This window comes from Sturnus vulgaris, chromosome 29 (assembly GCF_052056855.1).
Source record: "Sturnus vulgaris isolate bStuVul1 chromosome 29, bStuVul1.hap1, whole genome shotgun sequence".
NCBI classification, from domain to species: domain Eukaryota; kingdom Metazoa; phylum Chordata; class Aves; order Passeriformes; family Sturnidae; genus Sturnus; species Sturnus vulgaris.
The window spans coordinates 4,058,109-4,076,580 of record NC_142271.1 but is presented as its reverse complement, the minus strand read 5'-3'; the positions used below and the strand labels follow the sequence as shown (position 1 = coordinate 4,076,580).

At 53.7% G+C, this 18,472-nt stretch overlaps 2 protein-coding genes across 8 annotated transcripts; one reads left to right on the top strand and one right to left on the bottom strand.

Moving 5' to 3' along the window:
• Window positions 1–4,807: 4,807 nt before the first annotated feature.
• Window positions 4,808–6,589, bottom strand: TOMM6 (translocase of outer mitochondrial membrane 6). 4 transcript variants are annotated; one of them, XR_015808739.1, is made up of 4 exons: window positions 6,420–6,580; window positions 5,555–5,655; window positions 5,110–5,168; window positions 4,808–4,967 (listed from the first exon to the last, which is right to left on the bottom strand). XR_015808739.1 is itself a non-coding variant. In XM_014872581.2 (3 exons), exons 1-2 carry the CDS (start codon window positions 6,539–6,541, stop codon window positions 5,559–5,561), a joined length of 219 nt encoding a protein of 72 aa, XP_014728067.1. In that variant the 5' UTR covers window positions 6,542–6,580; the 3' UTR covers window positions 5,014–5,168; window positions 5,555–5,558. The 4 variants fall into 4 exon arrangements, 2 of the variants coding, with proteins under 2 accessions (XP_014728067.1, XP_088036416.1); XR_015808740.1 differs by having other exon boundaries at window positions 4,808–4,926; XM_014872581.2 differs by lacking the exon at window positions 4,808–4,967 and having other exon boundaries at window positions 5,014–5,168.
• Window positions 6,590–9,290: 2,701 nt separating this feature from the next.
• LOC148220936 (uncharacterized) lies at window positions 9,291–18,406 on the top strand. 4 transcript variants are annotated; one of them, XM_088180263.1, is made up of 13 exons: window positions 9,291–9,546; window positions 13,325–13,405; window positions 13,625–13,897; window positions 15,021–15,173; window positions 15,309–15,385; window positions 15,517–15,647; window positions 15,739–15,878; window positions 15,972–16,070; window positions 16,279–16,401; window positions 16,597–16,803; window positions 16,930–17,070; window positions 17,559–17,666; window positions 17,903–18,406. In XM_088180263.1, exons 1-13 carry the CDS (start codon window positions 9,535–9,537, stop codon window positions 18,071–18,073), a joined length of 1,716 nt encoding a protein of 571 aa, XP_088036389.1. In that variant the 5' UTR covers window positions 9,291–9,534; the 3' UTR covers window positions 18,074–18,406. The 4 variants fall into 4 exon arrangements, with proteins under 4 accessions (XP_088036389.1, XP_088036390.1, XP_088036388.1 ...); XM_088180264.1 differs by having other exon boundaries at window positions 13,322–13,405; window positions 16,957–17,070; XM_088180262.1 differs by having other exon boundaries at window positions 13,322–13,405.
• Window positions 18,407–18,472: the final 66 nt, after the last annotated feature.

Below are 18,472 nucleotides of genomic sequence, written 5' to 3'. Positions count from 1 at the left end.
GGATCAGGGCAGGGATGGGATCACACCAGGAATGGGATCAGGGCAGGAATGGGATCAGGAGAGGAATGGGATCAGGACAGGGATGGGATCAGAGCAGGAATGGGATCAGAGCAGGAATGGGATCAAGGCAGGAATGGGATCAGGACAGGGATGGGATCAGGGCAGGGATGGGATCAGGACAGGGATGGGATCACACCAGGAATGGGATCACAACAGGAATGGGATCAGGGCAGGAATGGGATCAGGACAGGAATGGGATCAGGGCAGGAATGGGATCACAACAGGAATGGGATCAGGGCAGGGATGGGATCAGGACAGGGATGGGATCAGGGCAGGGATGGGATCAGGACAGGGATGGGATCAGGGCAGGAATGGGATCAGGGCAGGAATGGGATCACACCAGGAATGGGATCACACCAGGAATGGGATCAGGGCAGGGATGGGATCAGGACAGGGATGGGATCAGGGCAGGAATGGGATCAGGGCAGGAATGGGATCAGGGCAGGAATGTGAAATCCCAAATTCCACGTGGAGTTGGAAAAGCTGCACCAACCACAAAGTGTGTGTGTGTGAAATGAGCCTGGTTTGGGAATTGTGGGGAATCCAGAGCCTTAGTGGGACTGTCCACAGTCACTTCTCCAGCTGCTCCTCAGGTGTGGGTTTTGTCATTTGGGGGCTTGGCTGTTCACATTTCACCTTTTAATCTGAATATTAGACCTGATGTCTGTTAATCTGGCTTTGTTTTTTTTTTTAATAATTGGAAATATGAGGTTTTAAAAAAAAAAATCCGTTTTCAAGCAGAGAAGTTCTCAAAGTGTTTCTCCTCTTCCTCCTCCTCCCTTTTTGCTCCTTTTGTCTCATCAGATAAAAACAAGCTCCAAACCTTGGTTGTTGTGGGGGAAAAGCTCCCAAATCCCACTTTTTCCTGGGAATTTGAACCTCCTGTCCTTGGGCAAATTGAGCACAGCAAGCAAAAAAAAAAAAAAAAAAAAAAACTTGGATTGTATCAAAGAAAAATTCCCATTTCCCACATTCTGCCCACGATGCTGCTTTCTGAGCCTAAAAGAAATGTCATTTTTAACCATTAAATATCATTTTGGGGTCATATTCTTTGATTTTTATTTTTTTTTTTTTGGAGATCAGGCAGTTTGCAGCAGTGCTGATTAAAAAAAAAAAACTTTGGTTTTGCTTCCCTAAATGTAGCAGGATCTGGAAGGATTTCTTAGGAATGGCTTGGGGAGGGAATTTTTGGGGCTGCCAATAAATCAAATTAATCACAATACAACAGGATAAATTGAGATGGCAGGGATAGGAAAATGAGCTCAGCCAGGGAAAAGCTGATAAAAACTTCATGGATTAATTCTGGAGCAAAACAGCTCCTGGGAAAGAGAGAAAATGAAAAATTTAAAAATTAAAGGAGTCAGAATTGAGCTCAGATTTCCCCTGAGAGGGAAGGAATTGATGGAATTTGTTTTTCCCAGCACTGTGAGGTTCCTGGGATATTCAATTTTTCCTTGGATGTGACAGAATTTGGCATTTTTTTGGTGCTGTTTGGTTGAAATTTGGCTGCTGCAGGCTTCCCTCTGGGTTTTATCTTTTATGTGCAGAGTTAAAACTGATCTCCAGCGTTTAAAAAACAAAAACAAAAAAAAAACCAAAAAAAAAATTTAATCCCAGCCTAAATTCCAGGTTCCTGGCAGGGAAGGAGTTTTTTCCTCATGGTGGAATCCCCTGGCAAACAGGAGGGATGGGATTCCACAAACTCCATTATTCTGGAGTTTTTTCAGTAGTTTTAAATCAGATTTTTCAGTGACTTTAAATCAGATTGTCTGGATTTTTCAGAGGTTTTAAATTAGATTTTTCCCGTGGTTCTAAATCAGGTTTTTCTGGATCTTTTTTCCAATGTATTTAAATCAGATTTGCCTGGATTTTTCAATGTTTTAAAATCAGATTTTTCTAGATTTTTTTTTCCCCTAGCAGTTCTAAAAGAGATTTTTCTGGATTTTCCAGCAGTTTTAAATCAGATTTTCCCCATGGTTCTAAATCAGATTTGTCTGGATTTTCCAGCAGTTTTAAATCCGATTTTTCAGTGGTTTTAAATCAGATTGTCTGGATTTTTTCAGTGTTTTAAAATCAGATTTGTCTGAGTGTTCAGTGGTTTTAAATCAGATTTTTCTACGTTTTTTTTTTCAGCAGTTCTAAATCAGATTTTTCTGGATTTTCCAGCCATTTTCAGTCAGAACAGCCTCGAGTTTCTGCTCCAAGCTCATTCCTGGTGTCACTGCCAGTGCCAGGCCTGGAGTGTCCTCAAGGACAGCAGCAAGTGACAAGAGAATCCAATTAATTAATTAATTAATTAATGAAGGGCTACAAATGAAGGGCCTTGAGGAGGAGATGGGGGGGGATTCACTGGGTGATCCCTGTGGGGCCCTTCCAGCTCAGGATATTCCAGAATTCCTCATTATTCCATAATTCCTGATTATTCAGTTAATTCCTGACTATTCCATTAATTCCTGACTATTCCAGAATTCCTGATTATTCAGTTAATTCCTGACTATTCAATTAATTCCTGATTATTCCATAATTCCTGACTATTCAATTAATTCTTGACTATTCCAGAATTCCTGATTATTCCATTAATTCCTGACTGACTATTCCATTAATTCCTGATTATTCACTTAATTCCTGACTATTCCACAATTCCTGATTATTCCATTAATTCCTGACTATTCAATTAAGTCTTGACTATTCCAGAATTCCTGACTGTTCCATTAATTCCTGATTATTCCATTAATTCCTGACTGACTATTCAATTAATTCCTGATTATTCAATTCCTGAGTGTTCTATTAATTCCTGATTATTCCATCATTCCTGACTCTCCCACAATTCCAGATTATTCCTGGCTCCCCAGCCAGGTTTGTTCCAGGCTGAGCCCTGGGTGAACTCAGGATTAGTGGGGGCAAATCAAAGCTGGGCTCAGCTCCAGAGGGGCTGCAATTATTCCAATTATTCCAATTATTCCAATTATTCCCCTTTTCCAGGATTGTCCCACTCCAGGCAGACCTGCAGGATTTTCACAGATGTTCAGCTCTGAAAGGAGAATTTTGGGGGGGGTTTTATAGGGACACTCCTGTCCCCAGAGCTCCAGAATGTCCCAAAATCAACCCTGGGAAAACTCCAAAGAACGAGAATCCACTGAGAGCCCCTGGCACAGCTGTGTAAGCTGGGAGTAACTCACAGAGCCACTGTGTAACCTGGGAGTAACTCACAACCTGTGAGTAAATCTAAAACCACAGCAGCCACTGTTTAAATTGTGAGTAAATCACAACCTGGGAGTGAATCACTGTGCAAATTGTGAGCAAATACAAACTCACAACAGCCACTGTGCAAACTGTGAGTGAATCTAAAATCACAGCAGCCACTGTGGAACCTGTCAGTAATTCATAAAAAAAAACCAACCTGTAACTCCCAAGCTGTGAGTAACTCATAGCCTGTAACATAATCTGTGAGTAACTCATAACCTGTAACTCATAGCCTGTAACTCACAAGCTGTAACTCATAGCCTGTAATACAACCTGTGAGTAACTCATAACCTGTAACACAACTTGTAACTCATAGCCTGTAACACAAGCTGTAACTCCCAAGCTGTGAGTAACTCATAACCTGTAACTCCCCACCTGTGAGTAACTCATGACCTGTGAGTAATTCATAACCTGTAACACAACCTGTGAGTAACTCATAGCCTGTAACTCAACCTGTAACTCACAACCTGTAACTCCCAGGCTGTAACTCCCCACCTGTGAGTAACTCCCAGCTGTGCCCAGCCCAGGGCACTCCATGCTATGCAACACCCAAAGGCTCCTCCTCCTCCTCCTCCTCCTCCTCCTCCTCCTCCTCCTCCTCCTCCTCCTCCTCCTCCTCCTCCTCCTCCTCCTCCTCCTCCTCCTCCTCCTCCTCCTCCTCCTCCTCCTCCTCCCCCTCCCCCCAGCATTCCGTCTCCTGTCGCAGCCTCCCAGTGACTTTTCCCGGGAAACTCCGTGCCTGGAGCTCCATCCCAGTGTGGGATCAGAAGCAGCTGATGGGTCCCCTCTGTCTCTCGGGTGTGAAATGGAAATCATGTTTTTTATGATTTTTTTTTTTTGGTAAATCTTTACTCTTTTTACACCTTGTTGTTTTGTTGTTGTTTTTTTTTTTGTAAGCTGAAGTTTCTTATTAAAAAAAAACAAAAAAAAAACAAAGAGGAAAAAAAGAAGAAATTCCAGTGGGTTGTGTTGTTATTCCATAAACTTTAATAAACATCTAGGGGTGGGAGGTACAGGAGGAAATTCCATGCACATCCTTGAGGAAGCAATTCCTGAAGGAACGAATCAATGGGAAACAAATTCTCCCTCTCAGCATGAAATCTTTTGTCCTTGTCACTGCTCCAGGCAGGACAGGAGGGATCAGAGCAGCTCCAGGTGGGATCAGAGCAGCTCCAGGGGGGTCAGAGCAGCTCCAGGTGGGATCAGAGCAGCTCCAGGTGGGATCAGAGCAGCTCCAGGGGGGTCAGAGCAGCTCCAGGGGGTCAGAGCAGCTCCAGGTGGGATCAGAGCAGCTCCAGGTGGGGTCAGAGCAGCTCCAGGGGGGTCAGAGCAGCTCCAGGGGGTCAGAGCAGCTCCAGGTGGGATCAGAGCAGCTCCAGGTGGGGTCAGAGCAGCTCCAGGTGGGATTAGAGCAGCTCTGGGGGAATCAGAGCAGCCCCAGGTGGGATCAGAGCAGCTCCAGGTGGGATCAGAGCAGCTCCAGGTGGGATCAGAGCAGCTCCAGAGGGATCAGAGCAGCTCCAGGGGGGATCAGAGCAGCTCCAGGGGGGATCAGAGCAGCTCCAGAGGGATCAGAGCAGCTCCAGGGGGGATCAGAGCAGCTCCAGGGGGGATCAGAGCAGCTCCAGAGGGATCAGAGCAGCTCCAGGGGGGATCAGAGCAGCTCCAGGTGGGGTCAGAGCAGCTCCAGAGGGATCAGAGAAGCTCCAGGGGGATCAGAGCAGCTCCAGAGGGATCAGAGCAGCTCCAGGGGGGGTCAGAGCAGCTCCAGAGGGATCAGAGAAGCTCCAGGGGGATCAGAGCAGCCCCACAGCTCCAGCCCTGGTGGGAGGGTGAGCTCTGCTCCCAGCAGCTCTGGCTTCTTCCTGGAACAGGGAATTCAGAACTGTCAGGGGAGCTGGTTCTGCTTTAAAGCTGGCTAGAGAGGGGGTTCTGTGGGGCTTGGGGGATTTGTTCAGCCTCGAGGGGCTGCAGCTCCAAACTCTGGTGAGCACCCAAGGAAGGGCTGGATTTGGGAGATTTAGGATGGATATTGGGAAAGGTTCTTCCCCCACAGGGTTTGGGGCACTGCCCAGGCTCCCCAGGGAGGAGAGCTGCCAGAGCTCCAGGAGAGTTTGGACACCACTCCAGGGATGCTCACAGTGGGATTTTGGGGTGTCTGCGCAGGGTCAGAGCTTGGATTTGATCCTGTGGATGCCTCCAGCTCAGGATATTCCCTGATCCCAGCCCACGGAGCCTCCCCGGGACTGACCGGGCTATGGGACGGGCTGTGGGGCCATCAGGTCGATGTCCGTCAAGTTCCGGGCGACCCAGACCCCGGCAGCAAACAGCCCCAGGTTCACCAGCAGGTTCCTGCAAGCACAAAATCCCACAATTATTGAGGCTGGAAAAGACTTTGGGAAAGTTCATCTGAATCCCAGCTCTGCCCGACACCCACCTTGTCCCCACCCTGAGCGCTCAGTGCCACCTCCAGGGACGGGCACTCCAAACCTCCCTGGGCAGCCCCTGCCAACCCTTTCCATGAGGAAATTCCAGCCTGAGCCTCCCCTGGCCCAGCCTGAGGCCGTTCCCTCTCCTCCTGTCCCTGTTCCCTGGGATGAGATCCCAAATCCCCCCCGGCTGGCCCCTCCTGTCAGGGAATTGTGCAGAGCCACAAATTCCCCCTGAGCCTCCTTTTCTCCAGGCTGAGCCCCTTCCCCTCAGGATTCTCCAAACCCTTCCCCAAATCCCTCAGAATTCTCCAACCCTTCCCCAAATCCCTCAGAATTCTCCAACCCTTCCCCATCTCCCTCAGGATTCTCCAAACCCTTCCCCAAATCCCTCAGAATTCTCCAACCCTTCCCCATCTCCCTCAGGATTCTCCAACCCTTCCCCAAATCCCTCAGGACTCTCCAGGCCCTTCCCCAGCTCCGCTCCCTTCCCTGGACTCGCTCCAGCCCCAAAATGTCCTCCCTGAGCTGAGGGGCCGGAACTGGACACAGGGACCCAGCACTGAGGGACAATCCCTGCCGCCTCCTGCCGGGCACGCTGCCCCTGATACGGGCCGGGACAGACACCGGGCTCCGGGCCCCGGCCTCGATCCCCACCCTCATCTCGACCTCGTTACCGGTCCCGACCTGCGGAAGTCGTTGCGGTCGGTGGCGAAGCGGAACGCGCTCCGCAGCCAGGCGCGGATGCCCCGCGGCGGGGCCGCCACAGCTCCCGCTCCTCCTCCTCCTCCTCCTCCTACCGCCGCCATTGCTGCCGCCTGCCCGCGCCGCGCGATGACGTCACCCGCCGCCTGACGTCACTGGCGCAGCGTGCCTTCGCCAGCGGCGCGCGGAGCGGCGCGAGCAGGAGGGGAACGGGAACGGGAAAGGGAATGGGAAAGGGAATGGGAATGGGAATGGGAATGGGAATGGGAATGGGAATGGGAATGGGAATGGGAATGGGATCGGGAACGGGAACGGGAACGGGAACGGGAATGGGAAAGGGAAAGGGAATGGGAATGGGAACGGGAAAGGGAATGGGAATGGGAAAGGGAAAGGGAATGGGAATGGGATCGGGATTGGGAATGGGATCGGGATTGGGAAAGGGAATGGGAAAGGGAATGGGAATGGGATCGGGATTGGGAATGGGATCGGGATTGGGAATGGGAATGGGAAAGGGAATGGGAATGGGATCGGGATTGGGAATGGGATCGGGATTGGGAAAGGGAACGGGAATGGGAATGGGAATGGGATCGGGAAAGGGAATGGGAAAGGGAAAGGGAATGGGAATGGGAATGGGATCGGGATTGGGAAAGGGAACGGGATCGTGAAAGGGATCGGGAAAGGGAATGGGATCGGGAAAGGGAACGGGATTGGGATCGGGAACGAGAACGAGATTGGTGTTGTGAATGATGTTCTATTTTTTTCAATTTATCAAGCAACAAGATTAAATTTAATAGTAAGTTTTTAATAGTAACAAAATGAATACAATCAAAGTATTGGAGATGACAATTAAAGTATTGGAGATGAAACAATCAAAGTGCATATATTTAAGAATATACAAAATTTGGCAGTAAGTAATTTAGTATAATTGAGGTTCGTATAAAGCATAAGCAAAACCGACCGGGGAGGGGCCCCCCTCCGACCGGGGATACGGGGAGTGGCTCCCATTCCTCACGTATCAAAGCATCCGGGCTGACAATCCCACTTATATACTGTAGGCTACAGAAGTTTCTAGAAAGCTCCTCCTAGTTTCTATTCCTAAAATCTACGTAACTATACTGCACGGCACATGCTCTACTAATGGGTTGGGGGTCTCTCATCCTTTTGAGGGTCTTATTTCCGATGAAGGCCCATCATCATCATCAGTGACCGAGGTGTGACCTGCAGGTAGCGCAGGCGCCCTGTGTGACTGAGCAGATGTTTTCCATAACATGACTTTAATTAAGTCCCATGCTTGGAATCATCCCATTTTTGACAGCTTCAAGGTTGAAGCTCTATTTCTAGATGCTGCTTATCAGAGCTCCGTCTTTCTACTATTCTTATCTGACTTTCTTCCAACCTTCTTCTTCGACTCCCAACATCTGGAAAATGTCTTTTATCCTGTCTCACCCATCTCCCCCCCTTTCACTCGGTAACAATAGTCTTCTATTGATATAAATACAATTTTGCTAATATAGTTACAATTTAATTAGCACGAATCACATTTATCACATTGGGAACGGGAAAGGGAACGGGATCGGGACCAGGAGCAGGATTGAGATCGGAATCAGGATCAGGATCGGGATTGGGATTGGTATCGGGACCGGGACTAGGAGCGGGATCTGGATGGGGATCGGGGCTCCCCGGGCCCCGAGCCAGGTTGTGCCCGCAGCCTCTCCCTTTATTCCAGTGAAGTTCCAGAACTCCTCTGTCTCCTTTTTGGTGTTTGTGGGTTAATTCTCCTGACACTTCTTTGGTTACGTGTTTTAAACAAGCGCTCCTCACATTCCTATACTTTATACTCCACAATTTTCTCTCTATAATTTTTTTATATGATTAAATTGATTATCAGAATATTTATAACACTGGGAGCAGATCAGTCCTCGTCCTGCACCTTTGTTATTTTCCCGAGCTCCTGGAAAAAGCAGGAGCTTTTCCAGCTGCCTGGGAAAAGCAGCTCGTGGGACAGACCTGCAGAGGGAAGAGGTGGAGCCCCCCAAACCCAAGAGCTGCACATTTTTGGGGTTCTCGGTGTGTCAGGAGTCCATGGGAATGAGGGTCTTTATGGATCCTTTGTTGGGATGGGGAGTTTATTATTATATGATAAAACCTCACTTTATTTATTTATTTATTATAAACATCACAAATACGTTTGTTATTATATAAAGCTGTAAAAGTAACTTATTCTTACACAGAGCTCCTGGAATTAGCAGTGGTTTTCTGTTATTCTCATTTCCCTCCTCCTCTCTGGGGACACCCAGGTCACCAAGCCAGGCTTGGGTAAAACTTGGATTTGCAGCGACATCCATCCATCCATCCATCCATCCATCCATCCATCCATCCATCCATCCATCCATCCATCCAGGCTGCAGCCTCCTCCGTCCCTGCTGCTAAATTCTGTCCCCAAGTCCCAGCCAGCTAATTGATTTATGCCAATTAGGGACTCTCATTAAGGGACCAGCTGGAGAGCCCTGGGGGGAGCAGCCAGATCCCACAGATCCCTGTGTGGATTTTTGGAAGTGTTTTACTCCACTTGGCTTTGGGTTTTCCCGTTCGCCCCCTTTCTTTGTTGACATTTGGGGTCGGCGAGTTCACCCCGAGGTTCCTTTTTCTCCCCGTTCCTTTATTAACCTTTGGGATCAGCGAGCGGAGCCGGAGCCTCCCTTTCCTGCCACGTTCCTGGAAGGTCACGCACTGTCCCCACCTTCGCTGCGCGCAGCAATTCGCATTCGGGCCGGCCAGTTCAGACCAGTTTGTTATCAGAGAGTGCCAGACAAACCCCCAACTGCAGCCGGGGATGTTCCCGGGGCAGGGAAGGTGATAAATAAAAGCACAGGGGGCAGGGCCGGGTGGCGACACCGGCAGCGCCATTCCCGGCGGGAATACCCGGGGATATGGGGGAGGAGAGGCTGGAGGCTCCGGGCTGGCTCGGGAGGGGATGAATTGGGTGGGCTGAGGGTTTGGGACACGCTCCGCAGTGCCAGGAAGTGACAGACGGACAAACGGCCACGCTGGGAGGTGACAGCCAGCGGCAGATCCCGCCCGGCCCCGCTGCTCCCCCATGGCAGAAAAGGTGCGTGCGGCGGAGCCCTGCCCTGCCCGGGCTCCCCAAAACCTCCCACCCTCCCCTGGCCCCTCCTCGCTTCTGCTCCAGCCCCGGGAATGGGGGTCCCGCTCCCCGAAATGTCCCGGCACAAGTCTGGGAGCAGCCCGGGGACCGAGGGGTTGATGCTGGAGCTGGAGGGTGGCAGGGGCTGGGGGTGCAGGATCCCCAGGATCTCCTCTTCCATGGATATTCCAAACCCTGGGGGTGCAGGATCCCCTCTTCCATGGATATTTCACACCCTGGGAGTGCAGGATCCTGGGGATCCCCTTTTCCATGGATATTCCAAACCCTGGGGTGCAGGGTCCCCTCTTCCATGGATATTTTATACCCTGGGGGGTGCAGGATCCTGGGGATCCCCTTTTCCATGGATAATTCACATCCTGGGGGTGCAGGGACCCCAGGATCCTCTCTTCCATGGATATTCCAAATCCTGGGGGTGCAGAATCCCTTCTTCCACAGATATTCCATATCCTAGGGGTGCAGGGTCCCCTCTTCCATTGATATTTCACACCCTGGGGGGTGCAGGATCCTGGGGATCCCCTGTTCCACGGATATTTCAAATCCTGGGGGTGCAGGATCCCTTCTTCCATGGATATTTTATACCCTGGGGGTGCAGGATCCCCAGGATCCCCTCTCCCATGTGTTATGAATGTCTTTCTATTTGTCCAATTTATCAGACAACAAGATTAAGTTTAGCAGCAATTTTTATTTTTTTTTTTAATAGCAACGATTGTATATAAATGAATACAACCGAAGTATATTAGATACACACTTTTGAGTATATACAAAATTTGGCAGTGAGTAATTTAATATAATTAAGGTTCATATAAAGCAAAACTTTAAAAGCTCGCCCTTCCTCACATAACAAACAATCAAGCCAAAAATCCCAATTATTTACTATATGTTAATACATATTAACACAGAATTTTCTGGAAAGCTCCTCCTAGTTTCTCTCCCTGAAATCTGTGGCACTATGTTGTGTTGTGCATGCTCTGCTGATGGTTGGGGGCGTCTCATCCTTTTTGAGGGTCTTATTTCTGATGAAGACTCTTTGTCTTCATCGAGGTTAAGTAGCTAAGCAGATGTTCCCACAATAAAATCTTATTCCAGTTCCATGCCGGGGCTTGGAATCATCCCAATTTGGCCCATTCCAACGTCGAAACTTTCTATTTCTAGAAGCTCCTTATCAAACCCACATCCTTCTACTACTCCCACCTAACATCTGGAGGATTCCATCCTGCTTTGTCTCACTCATTTCCTTTTTTTACTTTGTAACAATTATTTTCTATTGATATGAGTAAAATTTCGCTAGTATGGTTGCAATTTCGTTAGCATAAATCCCATTTATCACACATGGATATTTTATACCCTGGGGGTGCAGGATCCCCTCTCCCATGGATATTCCAAATCCTGGGGTTGCAGGATCCCCTCTTCCATTAATATTTCACACCCTGGGAGTGCAGGATCCTGGGGATCCCCTTTTCCATGGATATTCCCTGCCCTGGTGGTACAGGATCCCCAGGATCCCCCGTGTGAAAAACACGTTTCACTGTCCTGATAAACCTTAAAAGATTTATTAAAAGACAATAGGAAACAAACATAAAACAAAGGGTTAAAAGGGCCGGGTGAAAACGCGGCTGCTTCGGAACCGCCCCTTTAAATCCGTTTTCCAACACATCAACCTGTTGCATATTCATAATCCTTCATGCATAATCAAACTTTTTCTGGGAACTTTTTTAGCACGGCCACTCCTCGGGTCCGCCTTTTTAGAGCATGCGTGTTTCTTGGCTTGTGGTTTTAATCCTCTTCTTATCACCTTTTAATTTGGGGTGGTGGTCCCGGCCTTTTGCAGCCGGTGGGTGTTGATAATTAATTGTGGGGGTGTTGATAATTGTCGGGGTGTTGATAATTGTGGTGTCAGCTGCAGGGTTCCCATCACACGGTCACGGGCTCTTATCTCAACTAAGCGGGTGGTTTAAGCATACTACATCAAAAAAAACCTTGTGTCTAACTTTTGCTATTAGAAGAGAAAGAAGAAAAGAAAAAAAAAATATTCGTACAGAAAAGCTATTTTAACATTATGCATACAGCATTTATCCCAATATTTGCAAAAAGCCAACAACACGTCATGTACTTATAACACCAGGATCTCCTTTTCCATGGATATTCCAAATCCTGGGGTGCAGGATCCCCTCTCCCATGGATATTCCATGCTCTGGGGGTTCAGGATCCCGGGGATCCCCTTTTCCATGGATATTCCATACCCTAGGGGTGCAGGATTCCCAGGATCTCCTCTTCCATGGATATTCCAAATCCTGGGGGTGCAGGATTCCCTCTCCCATGGATATTCCATGTCCTGGGGATGCAGGATTTTCTCTCCCATGGATATTCCATGCTCTGGGGGTGCAGGGCTCCCCTTTTCAGGGGCTCCGGGGTGCAGTGTGCGGGTCTTTGGTCGCAGCCCGCTGGTGGATCCCGGATTCCCGCAGGAATTCGGCTGCTCCCAGGGGATCAGGGAAGCGGCGCTGCCCGGGCTGTGCGCGCTCCCGCTGCTCTCGGGGGCGGAATCGGGGCCGGGAGAGGGAAGGGAAGGGAAGAGGAAGGGAAACTCCCGAGGGGAGGGACAGGAGAGCTCCGGGTGAGCTCCGGGTGAGCTGCTCGGGAGGGATCCGCTCCCGCCGGGAGTTGGTGGGATTGGGGCGCAGGATTGGGGTGTGGTTGCAAAGTTACAGGTTTGGGGTGCCGGACCCAGGTAGAGAGGTGCAGGATTGGGATTCAGGAATGCAGGGTTGGGGTGCAGGGAGGCAGGATTGGGATCCAGGAATACAGGACTGGGATTCAGGAATACAGGACTGGGATTCAGGAATGCAGGACTGGGATTCAGGAATGCAGGATTGGGGTGCAGGGAGGCAGGATTGGGGTGCAGGGAGGCAGGATTGGGGTGCAGGAATGCAGGATTGGGGTGCAGGGAGGCAGGATCGGGGTGCAGGGAGGCAGGACTGGGGTGCAGGGATATAGGATTGGGGTGCAGGGAGGCAGGATTGGGATCCAGGAATGCAGGATTGGGGTACAGGGAGGCAGGATCGGGGTGCAGGGAGGCAGGATTGGGGTGCAGGGAGGCAGGACTGGGGTGCAGAGGTACAGGATTGGGGTGCAGTTGCGAAGTTATGGGTTTGGGGTGCAGGGAATGACTGGGATTCAGGACTGGGATTCAGGATGGGGGTGAAGGGGTTCAGGACTCTCCATCCCCCCCTCCAGTGCTGCTTTGCAGCTCCTCAGGCTGACACCCCGCAGTTTAGGGACAAGTGGGGTTTCAGGCTGGCAGGGGGGGGGACTCGTCCAAGCCCCCTTGGGATCCCCTGGGGACATCACGGGGTGACCCGTGGGGTTGGCCATGACACGTGGCACGGACAGGGGGTGCCGGGGCATTGCCGGTCCTGTGTCACCCCCAGGGGACAGCGAGCGGGTCTTGGTGTCCCCAGCCCCGCCGTGTGCTCTCTGGTGGCCATGTCAGTGGCTCTGGAGGTGTCCCGGTGACCCTGGAGGTGTCCCGGTGGCTCTGGGGGTGTCCCGGTGGCTCTGGGGGTGTCTTGGTGGCCCTGGGGATGTCCTGGTGGCTCTGGGGGTGTCCCGTCTCTCTGGGCACGGGGCTGGCAGCCCCACTGGTGGCACCTGGCTGGCAGTGTCCCCAAGCCAGCAGTGACATCCTGTGGGATGTGCTGACCCAGCCTCTCCCTTCCAGCAGATCCCGCAGCCCCGGGGGCCCGGGCGGCCCCAGGGCAGGATGTTCCCCCCTCGGGGCCCCAGGAGGGGCCATCCCAGGCAGGTACGTGGGGCTGGGGCTCACCTGGGGCTGCCACAGGGGGGTGGGAGAGCAGAACTCCCCCGGGGCTGCCATGGGTGCCTGCTGCTCCATCCCTGGGCATGCTGAGGACATTGCTGCAGTTTGGGGAGGAATTTGGGGCGATCTGGGCAGTTGGGTGTGGGGTTCCTGCCTCCCCATCCCCGCTGCACCGGGGGTCTCACGGCTCTGATCTCCCCCCAGCCTGGCCCGTGGTGGGATGGGCCCTGTCCCCCTGCTGGCCCCGAGGACACCTGGGCTGAGCCACCCTGGGCTGAGCCACCCTGGGCTGAGCCACTTTGGGGTGAGCCACCCTGGGGTGAGCCACCTTGGGGTGAGCCACCCTGGGGTGAGCCACCCTGGGGTGAGCAGCCCTGGGATGAGCAGAACTGGGATGAGCAGAACTGGGATGAGCAGACCTGGCAGGAGCCACCCCCGCCGCACCAGAGCAGGAGACGCCGGCGCAGGCGGCCCCAGGTAAGGGACAGGGCTGGGGGAATGTCCCAGGATGTGCCACAGGCACGGTGGCAGCGTTGGAATTTATCAGGGACACCCTCCCAGGGAGCCCCCAGGCACAGAAAGGAGCCCCTGGCTCTCTAAACTCCTTCCCCAAAATTAATCTGGACGTGTCTGGATCCAGTCATGGACCCCCAGGCACAAAAAGGAGCCTCTGGCTTTCTAAATTCCCAAAAGGAGTCTGGAAACATCTGGATCCAGCTGTTTAGCTGGCCAGCGGTTTGTGTCTAAAGGATTCCACAGCTTCTCCTCCCCAGGATTAAGAATGGCAAAACAAATATATTTACATAGCTGAAATAAATGATTTATTTTGATGGAGGGTGGTGATTGGGCTGGAGGATCTCAACCAGGTATCTCCAGTGCAGAGTGGGTGGTTATAACCAGGGCACTGCTTATTAAATCGATAGTTTTAAAGCTAATTAGCAATTATGAAGTTTAGATTGGTGTTGCTCACCCAGACCCACACAATTCCCTTTGGCTCAGCCTCCAGGAGTGACCTTGAAGGGCTCCAGAAAGGAATCCACACTCACTCCTGGGAGGGCTGTGCTGGAACTTCTGCTGTTCAAAAGTGGAGATGAGCTTTTACAGCACGGAGTGAGGAATATCGGGGGGTTTTTTTGTCCTTAAAAAAGCGATTGCTGCCCTCTGGTTCCTCCCAGGAAACATCTGCCCCTGTTTCCTGCCACTGCCTGTTGCTCTCGAGGTTTCATATCCTCGTGGGGTTTCATTTGGGGTTTCACATCCTTGTGGGGGTTTCGTTTTGGGATATTGGGGTCAGGCTGCAATCAGTGTTCTCCAGCACCACTGGCAGCCTGATCCCCCCCTCCACTGCTGCTGATTTTCACAGTGAGGTGAAATCCGAGCTGGTTCACCCTAATTGCACCCCTGGTGCAGGGAGGGATTCACTGACAAACCCAGGGCAGCCCAAAGCAGGGGAAAGAGCTGAGGGCCACAGCGGGGACCAAAAAATCCCGGTGGGCTGTGTCCTCACCTGTGGCTGTGTCCTCACCTGTAGCTTTGTCCTCACCTGTGGCTGTGTCCTCACCTGTGGCTGTGTCCTCACCTGTGGCTGTTGCCATTGCAGCCCAGACCCTTCCCTGGCCCTGGTGACATCCCATGGAAGGAGGAGGAGGAGGAGGGGAATTGGGCACCCCACGACTGTCCCCCACAGCCCCCCTGGGATGACAGAGAAGAATTCCAAGGAGCTGAGGACGGCTTTGGAGATGGCTGGCACTCGGTGAGGGGGTAGCAGCCACAGGACCGAGTGGCTAAAATGGGGCAGGGGTCACTCACTGCCCTGGTGACAAGGACAGTGCAGTCACAGCATCCCCTGTCCCGTCCCACCTAAACCCAGCCCGTTCATTCCCTGCAGGATCTGATGCCTGATCCCTGGTCTGAATTCCCCGAGGAGGAGCAGCCCCCACCCTGGCCCCCCTCCGGCCCTCCGCGGTGGGTGCGGGGGGCTCGGGGGGCTGTGGGGTGACAATGGGGGGACACCAGCACCGCTGGAAGCTGTCGCTGCCCAGGTTGGGATTGCACAACCCAACCTAACCCCCCTCGCCGGGGCTGTGCTCCTGCAGGAATCCCCGAGCTTTCCGTGGCCACTGCCCGCCCTGGAGCCACCGCCCGGCTGGGAGACGCATCCTCCGCCGGAGCCACCTCCGGCAGCTCACCCTGGTCCCCCTGGAGTGGTGTCCCCGACCCCCCCGAGGTGTGTCCTGTCCCCGTGCTGCCTCCTCGGTGCTCTGCAGCCTCTCCCAGGGCAGGGTGATGAGTTTCTCCCGCTGTTTCCCACCCTGCAGGGCACAAGCCGCACTCCAGACCCTCTCCCGCCCCCTCCAGTAGGAGCCAGCCCGTGGCCAGGAAGGAGCTGCAGCCCCCGGAGCCCCCCCAGCCCCCTGCTGCCCTCCCAGGTGCTGCAGAGAGCCCGGCCCAGCCGCAGGTTGTGGGGTTTTACCTGTCCCGTCCCCCCCCAAAATCCCACACCAGGAGCGTGCTCACCCTGAGCCCTGCACGGTGTGCTGGTTCCCTCCAGGATGTGCCAGAGGGGAGTGGGGATGTCCTGGAGCCCCCCAGTCCGGCTGGGAGCCCTCTGGAGAGCCCAGCTGCCCATCCTGGTGCTGTGGAGCCGCTGGTAGGAGATTCCAGGGGTGCTCCCACCTCTGGAGCTGCCTGGCTCGGGGGTCTCAGCATCTCTCTCCTCTCTCACCCACCCAGCCCTTCCCCTCTCTGCCTCACTGGAATTTTTCCAGGCTCTTCTCCGTGCTTTCCTTTGGGTTGTGGTGCCCTGCCTGTCCCATCCCGGGATGGACACGTGTCCTCACGCCATTGCCTGTCCCCAGGTTGAGCTGGGAGCCGGGCAGACCCCTGTGGGCAGCCAGGAGCAGGATCCCTGTGCTTTGGGAACAGATCCGGCCCCTCTGGAGGAGACCTCCAGGTGTCCTGAGATCCAGGAGCACCCTGAGGTATGGGAGTGCTGGGAAGCGGCACGGGGTGAGCTCCAGGCACCCCAAACCCTCCCCACCAGCAGCACACAGCTTCCCCCAGGGGTGTTTTACATTCCCACCCCAAAGCAGAGCCTGGAGGGAGGCACAGCCCCCTTCCCAAACCCTTTGTCCCCTCACTGTGGGCTCTGCAGCGCCCCTGTGATGTTTGCACAGGCAGAGCCGTGCAGTCCAGCTGTCCCCAAGGCTGGCAGCGGTCATGGGTCACATCCCCAGAGCCCAGCAGCCCCTCCAGACCCTGCCAAGAGGGAGCTCCTGGAATCCAGCTCCTCTGGAGAGGCAGGGGCTGAGCTCAGCCCACATTCCTGGGAGCAGCCACCTCGTGGAGCTGGAGAAGCCGAGGCAGAGGCTGCCCAGGATGGGGTGAGTTTGGGATGTGGGGCAGCTCTGTGTCCCCACGCCGTGTCCCCACCCCACGGGGCCGTGCTGGCAGCGCTGTCCCAGCACAGCCACCCCCTCCTCTCCCAGCCACTCTCTCGCCCTCTGCAGAGCCTTCAGCAGCCTGAAAACCCTCAGGTCCCTCCAGGATGTGCAGCAGAACCCAAAGCCCAGCCCAGCCAGGCTTCTCCTGGTGCCTGCAGAGACCCAGAGACCTCCCAGCACCCGCCTGGCTCCGGTGAGACAAACCCGGTACGGGGTCCGGGCACCCCCAGGTCCCCACACGGGGCCATGTCCTGGCCTTGGGGACACTGCCATGCCCAAAGGGGGATCCCTGTGGCTGCAGGATGCCGGGCTGGGGTTAAAGGGCAGCTTTGTCTGGAGGCAGAGCCCGTGTCGGCCCCGCTGCTGGAGGGAGGCGCTGATAAACGGGACTCGGCTGGGACAAAAGCCAGGGAAGTAACCGGAGGCTCGGGAGTGCTGGAGCGTGACCAGCCCTGGGACTGGAGCTCTGAGCAAGCCGAGGAGAGCCCTCCAGAGCAGTTTAATTACTGCCTAACGAGGGAGAGAAATTGGGGCAGAGGGGGAGCGGGGGCAGCTCTGGCACCCGAGGGAAGGGTGACAAACCAATGGCTCCTTCCACAGGGTGACCAGTCCTGGGCTAATGACCAGCACTGGCAGCTCCAGTTTGGCTCAGTCCTTTTCCCCTCTGACCCTTCCTTGCCTTTTGTACCTCCCAGGCTGTGTCTGGCCAGCACCAGCTCTGCTCCGTGCTCCCATCACCATTCCCGGCCGGCATCGATTTCCGTTCTGCTGCTGTCCTGGCCAAGAAGGCAGAGATCGAGCTGGTGAGTCCTGGCAGCCCCTGGATGGCTGCAGGATGGGGGGGATCTCACCTGAGGAGCTTTGGGAGCAATGCTGGGTGGTGGGGGGGTGTGAATTTGGCATTTTAGGGGGCATTTTGCAGGGGAGGCGCTGTGGGCAATAACGGGTTTATAGGATGACGTTTGGGGGTTTGTGCACTAAAAATTGGGGTCGTCTGGTGCTGGTTTTGGGGTGCTGACCCCGTGGCCCTCCCCTGCAGTCGTACCAGCAGTTCAGCCTGACCATAGCCGTGGTGGCCACGATGCTGCTGCAGAAGGAGCCCTCGATGGAGGCGGCGCTGGGGGTGGCGCTCAGGGCCAACCTCCGCCAGTGCCGCATCCACCACCTGCAGCAGCTGGAGGATTTCATCGACACCATCGACAGCCTCTGATGGCAGCCACCCCCTCCTGCCAGCTGGCTGGGGGCTGTGACAGGGCTGTGACAGCGCTCTGGGGTGCTCAGGAGGGTGCTGAGCCTGCGGGACAAGGTGGGAGATGTTGGCAGTCCCACTCTGTGTCTTGGAGGAGGACGGTGAGCAGGGTCGGTTTGGTTTTAGCCCTGCCCAAACCCCTGAGGGCAGCGATGGTTTTACTGGTTCTGCTGGAGGGTGATGGGAGGGGGGGCAGCAGTCTCTCTCCTCCATTCCTGATTGACAGGGATGTGTCTCCAAACCCAGTGAGAGAATTTGAGTTTGAATCTACAAATAAACCGTGTTCAGTTTGCAGCCCTTGCTCTGCCATTTTTCTGTTCCTGCTCTCCTGGCGCTGACAGAGAGGGGTCCCACAGTGAA